The sequence below is a fragment of the Oncorhynchus clarkii genome, chromosome 7 (genome assembly GCF_045791955.1).
Source record: "Oncorhynchus clarkii lewisi isolate Uvic-CL-2024 chromosome 7, UVic_Ocla_1.0, whole genome shotgun sequence".
Taxonomy (NCBI): Eukaryota; Metazoa; Chordata; class Actinopteri; order Salmoniformes; family Salmonidae; genus Oncorhynchus; species Oncorhynchus clarkii.
In genome coordinates, this window is record NC_092153.1 from 52,747,765 (window position 1) to 52,762,238 (window position 14,474).

The following is a 14,474-nucleotide window of genomic DNA, read 5'->3' on the forward strand; positions in this document are numbered from 1 at the left end:
TGCATTTGCAATATGATTCTATAGTGAAAAAACATATTGCAAATGCACAGTGACTTTGAAAAAGTAAGGAAACATAAACAAAAAAAATCCAAAATTTTTATTTTTGGGTGACCAGTTGCACGTTCATTTGCAATATGATTCTATAGTGAAAAAACATATTGCAAATGCACAGTGACTTTGAAAAAGTAAGGAAACATAAACAAAAAAAATCAAAACATTTTTTTTTTGGTTGACCAGTTGCACGTGCATTTGCAATATGATTCTATAGTGAAAAAACATCACCAAAAGCGACATTCTGAAATCAACCCAAACGAGCCATTGAGATGACCCAGAATCACTGCAAAGCCATCCCGAGTTCATCGGGGTAGTCAATTTCACATTCCTGCAGGATTTTTATAGCATGACCAATTCGTGATGGTACCTGCCCATTGAAACATATTGCAAATGCACAGTGACTTTGAAAAAGTAAGGAAACATAAACAAAAAAAATCCAACATTTTTTTTTTTGGGTGACCAGTTGCACGTGCATTTGCAATATGATTCTATAGTGAAAAAACATCACCAAAAGCGACATTCTGAAATCAACCCAAACGAGCGATTGAGATGACCCAGAATCACTGCAAAGCCATCCCGAGTTCATCGGGCCAGTCAATTTCACATTCCTGCAGGATTTTTATAGCATGACAAATTCGTGATGGTACCTGCCCATTAAAACATATTGCAAATGCACAGTGACTTTGAAAAAGTAAGGAAACATAGAATCCAATTATTTTTTTTGGGGTTACCAGTTGCACATTTCAGATCACCAGTTGCACATTTCAGATCACCAGTTGCACATTTCAGATCACCAGTTGCACGGAGGAAAATCGTTACTTTTGACTTTGACTTTTGACTTCCTATGACATCATATTGCAAATGGACAAAACATATGCCTTATGCACAAGTAAAACAAAAAAAAAATATGATAATACAAGTTGACAAAGGTATAGTTTGAGCAAAGTATAGTTTGAATTTTGAGCATGACAAATTCGTGATGGTAAAACATATTGCAAATGCACAGTGACTTTGAAAAAGTAAGGAAACATAAACAAATGGACATAATGAAATCATCTTTTTTTTTTCCCGGTTACCAGTTGCACGCGCATTTGCAATATGATTCTATAGTGAAAAAACATATTGCAAATGGACATGATGAAATCAACACAACGAGTGATGGAAATGAACAACTATCACTGCCCGGCCGTCCCGAGTTCATCAGTTCAGTCAATTTTGGCCCCCAAAAAAATTGACTTTTGACTTTGACTTTTGACTTCCTATGAAATCATATTGCAAATGGACAAATCATATTCCTTATGCACAAGTAAAAAAAATAAAATTATGATAATAACATTTTACAAAAGTATATTCATACACTTCTTACACATGATTAATTGTCTTAAAATCGAAACAATTTCGAAAAACGGTCCAGAAAGCACTTTTTTTAGTTTTTAAAGTTTAAAAAAAAAATCAAATTTTCGACTTTTGACATCCTATTAAATCATATTGCAAATGGACAAAACATATGCCTTATGCACAAGTAAAAAAAAATATAAAAAAAAAATGATAATAAAGTATGACTAAAGTATGTTGATAAAGTTCTCATACATGTGTAATTGACATAAAAATTGAAAGAATTTTGAAAAACGATCCAGAAAGCACTTTTTTAAGGATGTGTGAAGTTTTTTACCAAATTTTGACATTTTTGACTTTTGACTTTTGACTTCCTATGAAATCATATTGCAAATGGACAAAACATATGCCTTATGCGCATGTAATTAAAAAAAAAAAAAAATTATATCAAAATTGGACAAAAGTATATTCATACAGTTCTTACACATGTGTAATTGACAGAAAAAGCGAAAGAATTTCGAAAAAAGGCCCAGAAAGCACTTTTTTAAGGGGTGAAAAGTTTTTGAAAAAAATATCCTTTTTTCAAAAATTTTCTTTTGGATGTTGACTTGGGTTGCATTTCCAACATGAAAAACCCCGGTCGAGCGCACTCGCCCCCGTTGGATTTTTGAGGTGTTACAATTGGCAATTGCCATATGGCATTTGCCATATACTTTGCACGAATCAACGCCGCTTTGGGTGGTATTGGACATCGTGTACATGGTTTGTCCAATGCCAATATCTTGCCATTCATTTTTGTACAATTCAGGGGGGTATTCCCTTACAGGCAATCAGTGGGTTTCGGAGGACATGGCTGCACACTACACTGTTTATAGCCCTGAGGCAGCATACATACATCATACTAAACATCGTATGGTAGAGTGTTACTACTTGTCAGAGGAGAAGGCCTGTGAATCACTTTCACACAGCTGTGATTTTACCGGTACGTCAATGTCCTTCAATATCACACCTTGAATCAAAGCAATTTAAGCAGAATAAGCAGAATAAAACAACTCCTCAGGGGACTACTTAGCCAAAACCGATATGTCATAAAGTTTAGCAAAGCTCTTTACATAACTCCTTTCCTCTGGACCTCTGGACTGTGTTGACAAAATAATAGCAGGTTATAATGAAGTCAATATGACATTGAGAGGTCTCCTGGGGATGTCTAGAGAGACAGGACCTGAGAAAATCATCTATCAGGAAATAAGGGTCTGTGCCAACCAGACTCTTTGTGCACATTGATCCCAGCTCATTCTGTGTCACCCAGAGGAAACATTGAGAAACATCAACTAGATGAATGGCGGTGGGATACTAGTACCTGGCTGTTCATTTAGCCATCAGCCAAAATCAAACATTAATTAAGAACGCTCACAGCGTCCCGGTGTCAATGAACCCAGGACCACTCCAAGCAAGGCTATAATTTCCACTGCAGGCCGATATCTGACAGCTCCTGAATAAAGACATGCACACAATATCCAAGGCTCTCTGGCAGCTTGTAAACAGCATACCAAGCAGTCAGACAGTTTAGACATCAAACACTCAGAGCCCAGTAAAGCCAGACAGGGCTACAGTAACTATGGAACTATGGACCTGAGACAGACACCACAGAAAAACAGCCTGGAGTAAGAGTCAGACCTCAACACAGGCTGAGTACTGTTATTTGCCAGTCTGATGAGTGTGTTGGTGATTTAATAGCATCCTGAGAAAAATAGAGGGAGGATAGAAGAGGGAGAGTATTTGTCTGTGTGAGAAGCAGAGAAGGTATCTATCTATCTACCTGTGTGAGTGATCATTGTGATGGCAGGCAGCATGCTGGGAGAAAGTGAAGGAAAAATGATAGGTAATTTAAAAATCCTGTCTACTCATTTCTCTGAGATGAGTAATGAGCTATGTGATACATTAAGCCCATTACAGAGCCTAGGTATTTCCAAATAGGAAATACAGTCACTCTTTCTTTACCATGAATAGCTCTCCTACAACACTTAATTACAATAGACAATGTTGTTTTGAATAAGCAGTCATATGTCTTTATGGGGTACCTTGGGTTTGGTGGAGGCTGGGGGCAGAGTTGGGGGATGCTTGCTCATCACCGTGGTAACCGCAGAGGAGCCGGAGCCAAAGTTGGTGGAGGAGACAGATCCCTCCTTCAGACTAGAGTCCAGCTCAGGCTCAGGGAGGAACCCTATAGGAAGGATGGATGGACAGAACAGGGGTTGGGGAGGAGAGGACAGACCATACATTATCATATCCACTTAACCAGATTGTTGACAAGAAAATTCAGTTTTTTTAAAAGTATAAGGTCAACTTCAGACCTCTTAAACTCTGATGCCCTCTGGTGGCGTTCTCTAAACTACGCATAATATTGTATACTACCCTAATTAAGAACATTTCTGTTTCAAAACTATAAGTCCTACAAACATATGTTTAGTACTGTTAGAAAGGTAAAAACGGTGCGATCCAGATTTATTTTTATATTACAGAGCCCAAGAAAACTGAGCAGGCCTCCAAGAAACTGACATTGTAATATTTTAAACAAATTCCCATAGGGACACAGACATTTTAAAAGTGCAAGGCTTGTACAATGGACAATGCCTTAATTTTTCGTCTTACAGGAATGATATACATATGATGAGAAAGCTGACGTCTCGAGCTATCCAATGATGTAAATACACGGAGTGAACAAAACATTAGGAACACCGTCCTTATATTGAGTTGCACCCCCTTTTGCCTTTAGGACAGCCTTAATTCGTTGGGGCATGGACTCTACAAGGTGTCGAAAGTGTTCCACAGGGATCCTGGCCCATGTTGACTTCAGATGCTTGGCATCTGAGAGAAAATGTTACAGTTTTAAAGCTAATTTCCTATTATTCTACACATTTTATCATTGGGCAGAGAGATTTGTTGTTGCTGCAGCTTTGAAGCTAATATCCTGCAATTGTACAAATTTTGCCATGAAACTCATTCCATGAATCCCTTGGCCAAAATGTGTTAATTAAATATGTCATTTTTTTTGTAATATTCAAGAAAAAATAAATAATGTAATAATCATATTAATACTAATTTGGAGATCTGTCCGCAGACCCCCTGTAGTACCTCAAGTCTGAGGACCCCTGCACTAGATAGCAGTAGGAGGTCTTTTGGCCACTTGAAGCCAGTTGCAGGGTTACGGCTCATTTGATAACCCTAGATCCTTTGGGGACTCACCTTTAGTGTGCCGACCCTTGTCTCTCCGACCTCCATGTCTCCTGTGATCAAAGTGGTGCCCATGTCCCTGTTCTTTTCCCTTGTGTGGCCCCAGAGGGTGGTTGTCCCGAGCATGAGATGGGTTCCTGATGCCTCCGCGACCATTCTCCCTCTCCCTGCCCCCAGGGCCCATCTCCAGTCTCACCGGGCTCAGGCCATCCAGACCTGTCCCATCATCCTCATGCCGAGCTGCGGGGTGCAGGGGACTGCGGGAGAGGAGCCCAGCCCCAGTATTGGCTTTGGCACTGTGGGCCCCTTGGCCCCCATGCCCCCCTCCACGCTCCCTGCCGTTCCCGTGCCCATGGCTCTGGAAGCCCTGCTCAGGGTACTGGAGGGCATTGCCATTGCCTGGTGAGGGCTGTGCCAATCTCCTCTTGGCGTGTGTGGAGCGGGGCTCGGTGCTGTGTGAAATGACCAGATTGGAGACCAGGAGAGCCAGAGGCAGACACCAAGAGGAAGCCATCACCTATAAGTACAGTGCCACCTGCTGGAAAAATACAACATATTTCAGTACACTCGTTCTATATTCTATGTTTTACTCAAGAAAAGAGATGGGCAGGAGCAGCTACAGTATGATGCCGCAGACACGCTTTGGACTTCCAGAGTTCATTCAAATACATGTAGATAAACTAGGCTCTTCCTCATCATGTTTTTAAAAAATCCCTACAAAACAGAGTATTTTCTTGGGTGAAACTGATTGGTGTGTTATCGCTCTGGACTGTCTGTGGCTTTAAACCTCTGCCATGAAGTCCATCACCAGGCAGCCACACTATCATCTTCTGAAGTCCCCAGACAGTACCCATGTTGTTCCCTTGTTCTCTTTTCCCAGAAGCACTCAGTTCCACCATATCATAGCCTACTCACCCCTTCACCCCATCCCTGATGCTGTGCTACAGCAGTACTCATCAGTCCTGGCAGTAATCGTCAGCCTCTCGGGCTACCCTCTCAAGCCGCAGTGGCTCTTTAGGAGCCTATAAAGACAGAGACAGGCAGCCCCTTAGTGCTTGTGTTGTAAATGTCTTTCCCTGTCTGTCTGGAAATATTCCCAGCAAACATGCCCATATTGGCATGATATGGGCCCAATGCAGGCAAAAATATTGGACCCATATAGGCTGCCTTTGCTCATTGGCTCCACATTGGCCCCCAAAGCATTTGCCCAGTGTGGACATCCCATATGTGGTGAGGGCAGCCCTCACCTTGCCTGAAATAAGCAAACATTCTCACAATGTGGGCTAAAATATTGGCCCCACGTAGGCTGCCCACCCGGGGCCAATGCGCCTTTGCTATTTGATAGGAATTCATAATTTATTTATAAAAATGTAATTCAATGCATAGATTGCACAATTTAAGCCTTAAAGGTTTTTAGGGAACGTGACACATTGTATCAGAAAAACAATGCTGTTGTTACTATCATACATATATTTTCAAACAAGAGAAACTGTTACCTTTCTCCTGTGTCACATGTACTTAAGTATTTTTTAAAGACGTCATCAATGGCAGTGTAGAAGATAAAAACAATTTGGTCATCAAACAACAGAACAACGCCAGTAACGGTTGCACAAAAAGAACTGTGTGCAAACCACCCCCCAAATATTCAAATTGGGATGGCTCGTGCTGGGCTTGATGTGGGCTAGCCTGTGCTGGGCGTGGGGTAGCCCATGTTGGGCTTGGTATGGGCTGGCCCAAGTTGGGCTGATGTAGGATTGATGTGGGCTAGCCTGTGTTGGGCTGGTGTAGGCTAGTCTCTGTTAGGCTCATGTGGGCTTGGTGTGGGCTAGCCCCTGTTGGGCTTTGTGTGAGCTGGCCCATATTGGACTGATGTGGGATTGGTGTGGGCTAGCCTTTGTTGGGCTTGTTGTGGGCTAGCCTGTGGCAGGCTGGTGTGGGCTTGATGTAGGCTAGTCTATGCTGGGCTAGCCCGTTTTGGGCTGATGTGCTATTGCTGTGGGCTAGCCCGTGCTAGGCTAGCCTGTGTTGGGCTTGATGTCGGCTAGCCCGTGCCCACCTTGCCCACCGAATAACCACACGGGGCCAATGGAGTAATGTTCGCTGGGTTGGTATGGGGCTCAAGGAATCCTCAGGATTAATAATCACTAACTGACCAACTTAATTTGTATTCAACTCAGGATATCCTAATAAAATGTCCCTGTTTGCTGTTTCTAACCCCCTGGTCTAGTTCATGTGGGTTCATTTGGGTTGTTTATTAAAAGAACATGGTGGGCTTTCTGTTCTTCTCTGATGGGTCGGGACCGTCCATCGCCCTGGCAATGCAGAATGACTGCAATGCCCCTGCAGGCCAGTATTTTATGTTAAAGACGGACGGCTTGTGACCCATACAGAAAATCGATCGGGAAGAAGTATTGAGCCACTGCTGCTGGGGTGTTGTGGGTCGATAGCCTTGCCTCCATCATCATCACACACACACACACACACACACACACACACACACACACACACACTTTCAAACACCCCACCCTGAGGTTTACAGTGGGTTATTTAGGTGCTTCTAAAAATGGGCCAGGACTAGGAGATTGCGTTATGGGGAGGAGGGGAAGCAACTGCTGTCCAGGGAAATTTGTGGTGCTATTGCAGGCAGACCTGCTGGGGGATTAGACACAAACTGCTTTCTCCTGCCCATCTCTGGGAGGGAGTTCCACCAGCTGTGCAGTTTGCAAAAAACAGTGGGACTGTAGTTGCTGAGGTGAGACCTTTATCTTCTCCAACCTTACAGTGTGTGTCTGAGAGAGAGGCAGTGTGCTATATCCCACATAAAGTGTTTGGTCAGGCTTGATCACATTTTCCAGCCCTGTACATATGACTAGCGTGGCAAAGCTACCGGGAATTTACCAAAGTTACCAGAATCTTCAGTAATTTTGGCAATTAACAGAAAATCTATAGCAATCTATCATAACTTTGGTCATTTATACTTGAAATAACTTAAAACAAATACTGTATATATACACTACTGGTCAAAAGTTTGGACACACCTACTCATTCAAGGGTTTTTCTTTATTTTTTCTATTTTGTACATTGTATAATAATAGTGAAGACATCAAAACTATGAAATAATACATATGGAATCAACAAATTCAAAAAAAAAAATCAACAAAACAAATTCTTCAAGGTAGCCACTCTTTGCCTTGATGACAGCTTTGCACACTCTTGCATTCTCTCAATCAGCTTCACGTGGAATGCTTTTCCAACAGTCTTGAAGGAGTTCTCACATATGCTGGGCACTTGTTGGCTGCTTTTCCTTCACTCTGCTGTCCAACTCATCTCAAACCATCTAAATTTGATTGTGGAGGCAGGTCATCTGATGCAACACTCCAACACTCTCATTCTTGGTCAAATAGCCATTACAGAGCCTGTAGGTGTGTTCGGTCATTGTGGTGGGTGGTGCCAGAATAACAACCTATCCCTCAACGTAACCAAGACTAAGGAGATGATTGTGGACTACAGGAAAAGGAGGACTGAGGACGCCCCCATTCTCATCGACGGGGCTGCAGTGGAGCAGGTTGAGAGCTTCAAGTTCCTTGGTGTACACTTCAACAACAAACTAGAATGGTTCAAACACACCAAGACAGTCATGAAGAGGGCACAACAAAGCCTATTCCCCCTCAGGAAACTAAAAAGATTTGGCATTGGTCCTGAGATCCTCAAAAAGGTTCTACAGATGCAACATTGAGAGCCACTTGACTGGTTGCATCACTGCCTGGTACGGCAATTGCTCGGCCTCTGACCGCAAGGCACTACAGAGGGTAGTGCGTACGGCCCAGTACATCACTGGAGCTAAGCTGCCTGCCATCCAGGACCTCTACACCAGGCGGTGTCAGAGAAAGACCTAAAAATTGTCAAAGACCCCAGCCACCCCAGTCATAGACTGTTCTCTCTACTACCGCATGGCAAGTGTTACTGGAGTGCCAAGTCTAGGACAAAAAGGCTTCTCAACATTTTTTTTACCCCCAAGCCATAAGACTCCTGAACAGGTAATCAAATGGCTACCTGGACTATTTGCATTGTGTGCCACCCCCAACCCAACCCCTCATTTTACGCTGCTGCTAGTCTCTGTTTATCATATATGCATAGTCACTTTAACTATACACTCATGTACATACTACCTCAATTGGGCCGACCAACCAGTGCTTCCGCACATTGGCTAACCGGGCTATCTGCATTGTGTACCGCCACCCACCAACCCCTCTTTTACACTACTGCTACTCTCTGTTCATCATATATGCATAGTCACTTTAACCATATCTACATGTACATACTACCTCAATCAGCCTGACTAACCGGTGTCTGTATGTAGCCTCGCTACTTTAATAGCCTCGCTACTGTATATAGCCTGTCTTTTTACTGTTGTTTTATTTCTTTACTTACCTATTGTTCACCTAACAAATTTTTTGCACTATTGGTTAGAGCCTGTAAGTAAGCACTGTAAGGTCTACTACAGCTGTTGTATTCGGCGCATGTGACAAATAAACTTTGATTTGATTTGATTATTCTTATTGGTGTCCTTTAGTAGTGGTTTCTTTGCAGCAATTCGACCATGAAGCACTGATTCACGCAGTCTCCTCTGAACAGTTGATGTTGAGATTGGTCTGTTACTTGAACTCTGTGAAGCATTTTATTTGGGCTACAATTTATGAGGCTGGTAACTCTAATGAACTTATCCTCTGCAGCAGAGGTAACACCATCCCATCTGTTTTAAGTTTATTGGGACTATAATTTGTTTTTCAATGACCCAACACACCTCTAGGCTGTGTACCTAGTCAGTTGTACAACTGAATGCATTCATCTGAAATGTGTCTTCCGCATTTAACCCAACCCCTCTGAATCAGAGAGGTACTGCCATAATCAACAGCCACGTCTTCGGCGCCCTGGGAACAGTGGGTTGCTGCCTTAGGTATCCCCCCTTTCCCTTTTTAAGGGCTATTTGACCAAGAAGGAGAGTGATGGAGTGCTGCATCAGATTATCTGGCCTCCACAATCACCCGACCTCAACCCAATTGAGGTGGTTTGGGATGAGTTGGACTGCAGAGTGAAGGAAAAGCAGCCAGTGCTCAGCATATGTGGGAACTAATTCAAGACTGTTGGAAAAGCATTCCAGGTGTAGCTGGATGAGAGAATGCCAAGTGCGTGCAAAGCTGTCATCAAGGCAAAGGGTGGATACTTTGAAGAATCTGAAATCTAAAATATACTTTGATTGGTTTAACACTTTTTTGGTTACTACATGATTCCATGTGTGTCATTTCATAGTTATAATTTCATACAATGTAGAAAATAGTTTGTTTTTTTTAAACACTTGAATGAGTAGGTGTGACCAAACTTTTGACTGGTACTGTATTTTATCTGTGTCCATATTGTCCATATGAGTTTCTAGGAGATAGGCTATTTTTTTCTTGAACCATATGGTCTAACGTATGAAAAAATAATTTAATCAACAATGGTATTAACTCTTAACTCGTCCAATTATTGACTTTTTTCACAACTGCCATCGGTTTGACACCAAAACATTGAGAGCAAATACACAGACATACTAAAATAAATGTATAATAAAAAAAATAAAAAAATTATGCTGAAACCCTCATATTAAACACCAATGGTATTCACTAAATGTATGGTTTATATTTTGCACAATGTTTTACAGATTTGTCATTCTATTTTTCATTTTAAAATTGTCTTATTTAATTATTTTATATATTTTACATGTGATAAGGCCACACAGAGGGCCAGAGAGCATTACAGATGCCTGTGATAATCTGAAGTACCCAAAAGGGCAACTAGATGTCATGTAATAGATTATATAACATCGTTGAAAAATACCAAAATTAAATTAGTTTACTGGTAAACTTCAAACGTTTCTAGTAATATACCCTCCCTTTGCAACCCTACATTTGACACAAACTACTGCTATGGTGGAGGGCAGAGGGAATTTTTTAGGGAGACTTCTCAGAAAACCTGCCATCGCTAGAAAATACACTCACTTGTCAGTCTGCTCAGTTCTGGAGGAGTGCGCTCCATGAGGCTTTGCTGCCAAAACGAACCAACCAACTAGTCCAAATAAATAAACAATCAAAATACACAGGAAACGGATTGACTGAGCCCAGACTCATTTTGGAGATCACTGAGCCCTTTGAAATGAGCGTGCAGATAATGGGCCACAGACAGAGGCTGAGCAGCAGTCTGATGTTATGGCACAAAAATGATTTCTCTCTCACACAATGAGAAAAGTGACGCCTTCATAGAAACATAGTGAACTGCTTGTCGCAGCCTGAATAGTCCTGTTGCCTTAAAAGGTAGCTGGTTGGTGACAGAGAGGCACAGAGAGGCACAAAGCACCCCTGCCTAGCAAAACCCCTTCTCCTTTGGCCCTTTCATGTAGCCACTAAAAGGTGGTCCCCTGACAAAATCAGGATGTGGGTGGTAATGGAATACTCTGGGGTGAAGTTCTCAGCATCATCTGATGATTAGAAGTCTACCAAACAGTGTATTACAGAGCACTGTGTGATATAGGTAGGACGCAGCAGGGGTTAGCATCTGGCGCTGAGGCTGTGGCCGGGCCTGAGGGGCCACATTAGCAGGGTTAGCTGGATAGTGGAGGAGTGTGAAACTTTGATTCTGAAGACAGAGAGGGCTTTGAGAGAGCATGAGGAAGAGTAGGACATGTAGTGTACCTTCACCTCATATACATGGAAAGCTGTGATCAAGAAAAATGACCTATTGAAATAACGAGGAATAAGAAGCCACAGATCCTAGAAGACTTTGTAGAATGACTGCATATCATCAGTTGAAGGCCACTAGCTGGGTTAAAACAATATAAATGATTTAGACTGTTCAGACAGAAGTCAGGCCAGTGATGATGGACAATCTAGCAGCAGAGTGTAAAGGGCCACCTCTGGAGGGGCTGATTCATTAAACACTATTGATGTGATCTGAGAATTCTCTCTGGTTCTACGACCAGTCCTCAGCGATACCAGGCCCTGACATGCTTCATAAAAGCCCAGCTAACAGCAGATCATGGACACAGCTGAAATTATAGTTTGAAGTGTGCTTCTGTGGTAGTGAGGGACGCAGCAAGGCAAAGTAAAGCAGTGGAGGCACAAGGCACTGGTCTGGCAGTGGTCTCTATTTAATGCGCATTGATAATTTCACCTGCTGAGCAACAAGCCTCCAGAAGCCATCTGCTTCTTTCCTGTTGTCTGTCATAGCAACCAGCCAGGCCACAAGGAACAACCAAACAAAGACCTCAAGACCACCGGAATCATTCTGGGTTTACATAAAGAGATTACAGGCCCATGTCTAAAAGCAGAGGCTTCCTTTTTCCATTTCTATTCGATTATTTACCTGATTAGCAGTGTTCCGTCAAGTTGCTGAGTGTGTGCCTTACGTGTAATGTGGTTAATTTAAGCCAGTCAATGACAGTGAGAGGACAATGGGAAGGCATCAGGAAGGGAGTGAGTGGCAGGGCTCAGGTGAACTCTGGTCCCTGTCCCCATCACACACGGCTCAATGAAGAACAGCAGAAGGAACACTTCACACCAAACAGATCAGACATGCATGGCTAATTTTACCATCCTTTCTTTGCTCCTCCAGTGAACAATGCCAATAACCCCCCCCCCCCCCCCCCCGTACGCACTACCCTCTAAGTGAATGCTCAAGAAAATGATTAATTTGTCAATCATCTGTCAAATTTATTTAAGGGACAATGTATGCCTTAATTGATCTATTATCCAATTAAAGTTTACTGTTTGCCAGGTGTTTGCCATGTGTGTAACACATAAGGCATAAGGTTCTCAATATTTACCAACATTTTACAAGTCTGACATGGTAGTTTCCATCTGATTTCTCAACAAATACTTCAGGAAAGCTGCTATGAAAGTTCATTTCAGCCAGTAGCATTTCAACCACCAAATCAATTACCACTGAGTGCTGAATTCTTCAGCGCTCTGGAGAACAATATTGGAGATTTCATACCATCATTTTTTCCAGCTCTGAATTTGTCCAATATAAAAACTCTTGTATTGGTCTGTTTGCTTCTGTTTGCTTCATAAGCAGTTTCCGTGATGAATACACCTCTAATGTTGGGCGAGATCGAACATTGCCACGGTTGCACAGCAATATCAGAGACATCCCGCAATGTAGTCCTTATCTTCCAGTAGAGCATGCTCAGTGCACATTCACTCACAGCGGGGCAACCTCCTCCAGACACCCACAGAGCAGAGAGAGAAACGCGTTTGAACAACGCTGAGACACAAACAGCACCAGGAGAACAGAGCTACAGACATCACACTGAGAGGAAGAGAAGGGTGGTAGGCCAAGAGAACGTAGGGAGATGGGGGGAGAGAGAGAGATAAAGAGAGAATATCCAGGGGAGGGTTAATTGGAACAGTGACAGTGGAATCTTGCTCTCATTTGGTGGCACATAAGGAGACCAGCTGGGTCCACTGTTCCACAAAGACACTCCTTGGCCAACCAAAACACAACAACAACCAATCAGACTGAATCAACCTCGAACCAGCATCTCACACCAGAAGACTCATTATAGGACATGGAGATGGTGGACACTAGTGGATCACCAATGGAGTCCATAGTGGAGGAGATTTTCTATGATGGCACAACTCACTACTTATAGACTACCCACTACACAGAGGAACACAGAGGACACATGGGGAGGGTGATAATGATAAGAAGTTATATATGTAAGTGGAATGGGGGGAATTACTTTTAGGTGAAATAAGGCTTTAGTTAGTGAACCATAAAGTCACGATTAATATTGTCCTTTGGTTTCTTATTATTTTGATACATTTTCTCTGATTAGTGATTGTAGACTGGGCTGTGGCCCCCAATTTGATCTGCTGGGAGCTTCACAGTCAAGTGCACCCACAGTCCTCCTTGTGATCACATTCCTGCTGATTGGCTTGGTTTTAATTAACAGACTTGTTAATGCTGAGTCCACAAACACTGTACACCCGATGTGTCTGCTTTATATTCACGTTTAAAGGCATGATCTGACATGGAGACGCCCAAACTAAATTATATATATTTCTCTCCCTCTAATTAAGTCCTTGTAATACCAATATTATTGAGTATAGTCTCAAAGATGTACAGGCAAGAGGACATGATCACAATATATGATTGTAATCATAACATATTCACATAATTAATATTCTTTGAGATATTTGCCTGATACAGAAAGCATAATACCCTAATCAGAATGATTTTCCCCGTGCCAAATAGAAACATACTTTTGTTCAGATATCAAAGTTAGCATTAAGTAATTAGTAATATTGAAGGTACTATTGTGCATAGTAAAAAGGCATACCATTTCACATTTATTTAAATGTATAATAACTGGGCGCAACGGTTTATATCTTGCCTTCTCAGTGGATTTCATTCATATAACTTTTTTAGAAGCAACAACAGTGTGTGTTATAAATGCACTACTTAGTAGGCTACAATATTTAGTCTAAAATGCAAGAATAAGCTAAATGAATGACACAAAATGTGGCACATTTGATTGGCTTTTCGTTATTGCGACATAGCCATGTTTCAACACTTGAATAAAATGAAAAAATAACCTCACCCGCGTTTCTTAATCCGTTGAGGTTGACTATTATTGCAAAGGTAATTGTTTTATATGGGATGAGAGATGTAGGCCGTGAAAGCGCACAGGACTGAAATTCCGTCTGTTTGGGGTCCGTTCACGGTCGGTGTGTTGATCGTTGGGATTAAATTTGGTTTATGAGGAGAGTCACTGGCTGGAAGCGCGTAACCGTATGCGCGAACGTGCGGGGACT

The 14,474-nt window shown here is 42.1% G+C and overlaps 1 protein-coding gene across 2 annotated transcripts in view; it reads right to left on the reverse strand.

Moving 5' to 3' along the window:
* LOC139414308 (draxin-B) overlaps positions 1-14,420 on the reverse strand; it is a 35,526-nt gene extending 21,106 nt beyond the window's left edge. The window contains exons 1-3 of one of the 2 annotated variants that reach the window (XM_071162226.1): positions 14,261-14,420; positions 4,636-5,161; positions 3,471-3,613 (exon numbers count right to left, since the gene is read on the reverse strand). In XM_071162226.1, coding sequence (XP_071018327.1) covers positions 3,471-3,613; positions 4,636-5,137 — 645 coding nt within the window. In that variant the 5' untranslated portion in view covers positions 5,138-5,161; positions 14,261-14,420. The remainder of the gene's footprint in view (positions 1-3,470; positions 3,614-4,635; positions 5,162-14,260) is intronic. The other variant, XM_071162227.1, reaches the window with a different exon arrangement.
* Positions 14,421-14,474: the final 54 nt, after the last annotated feature.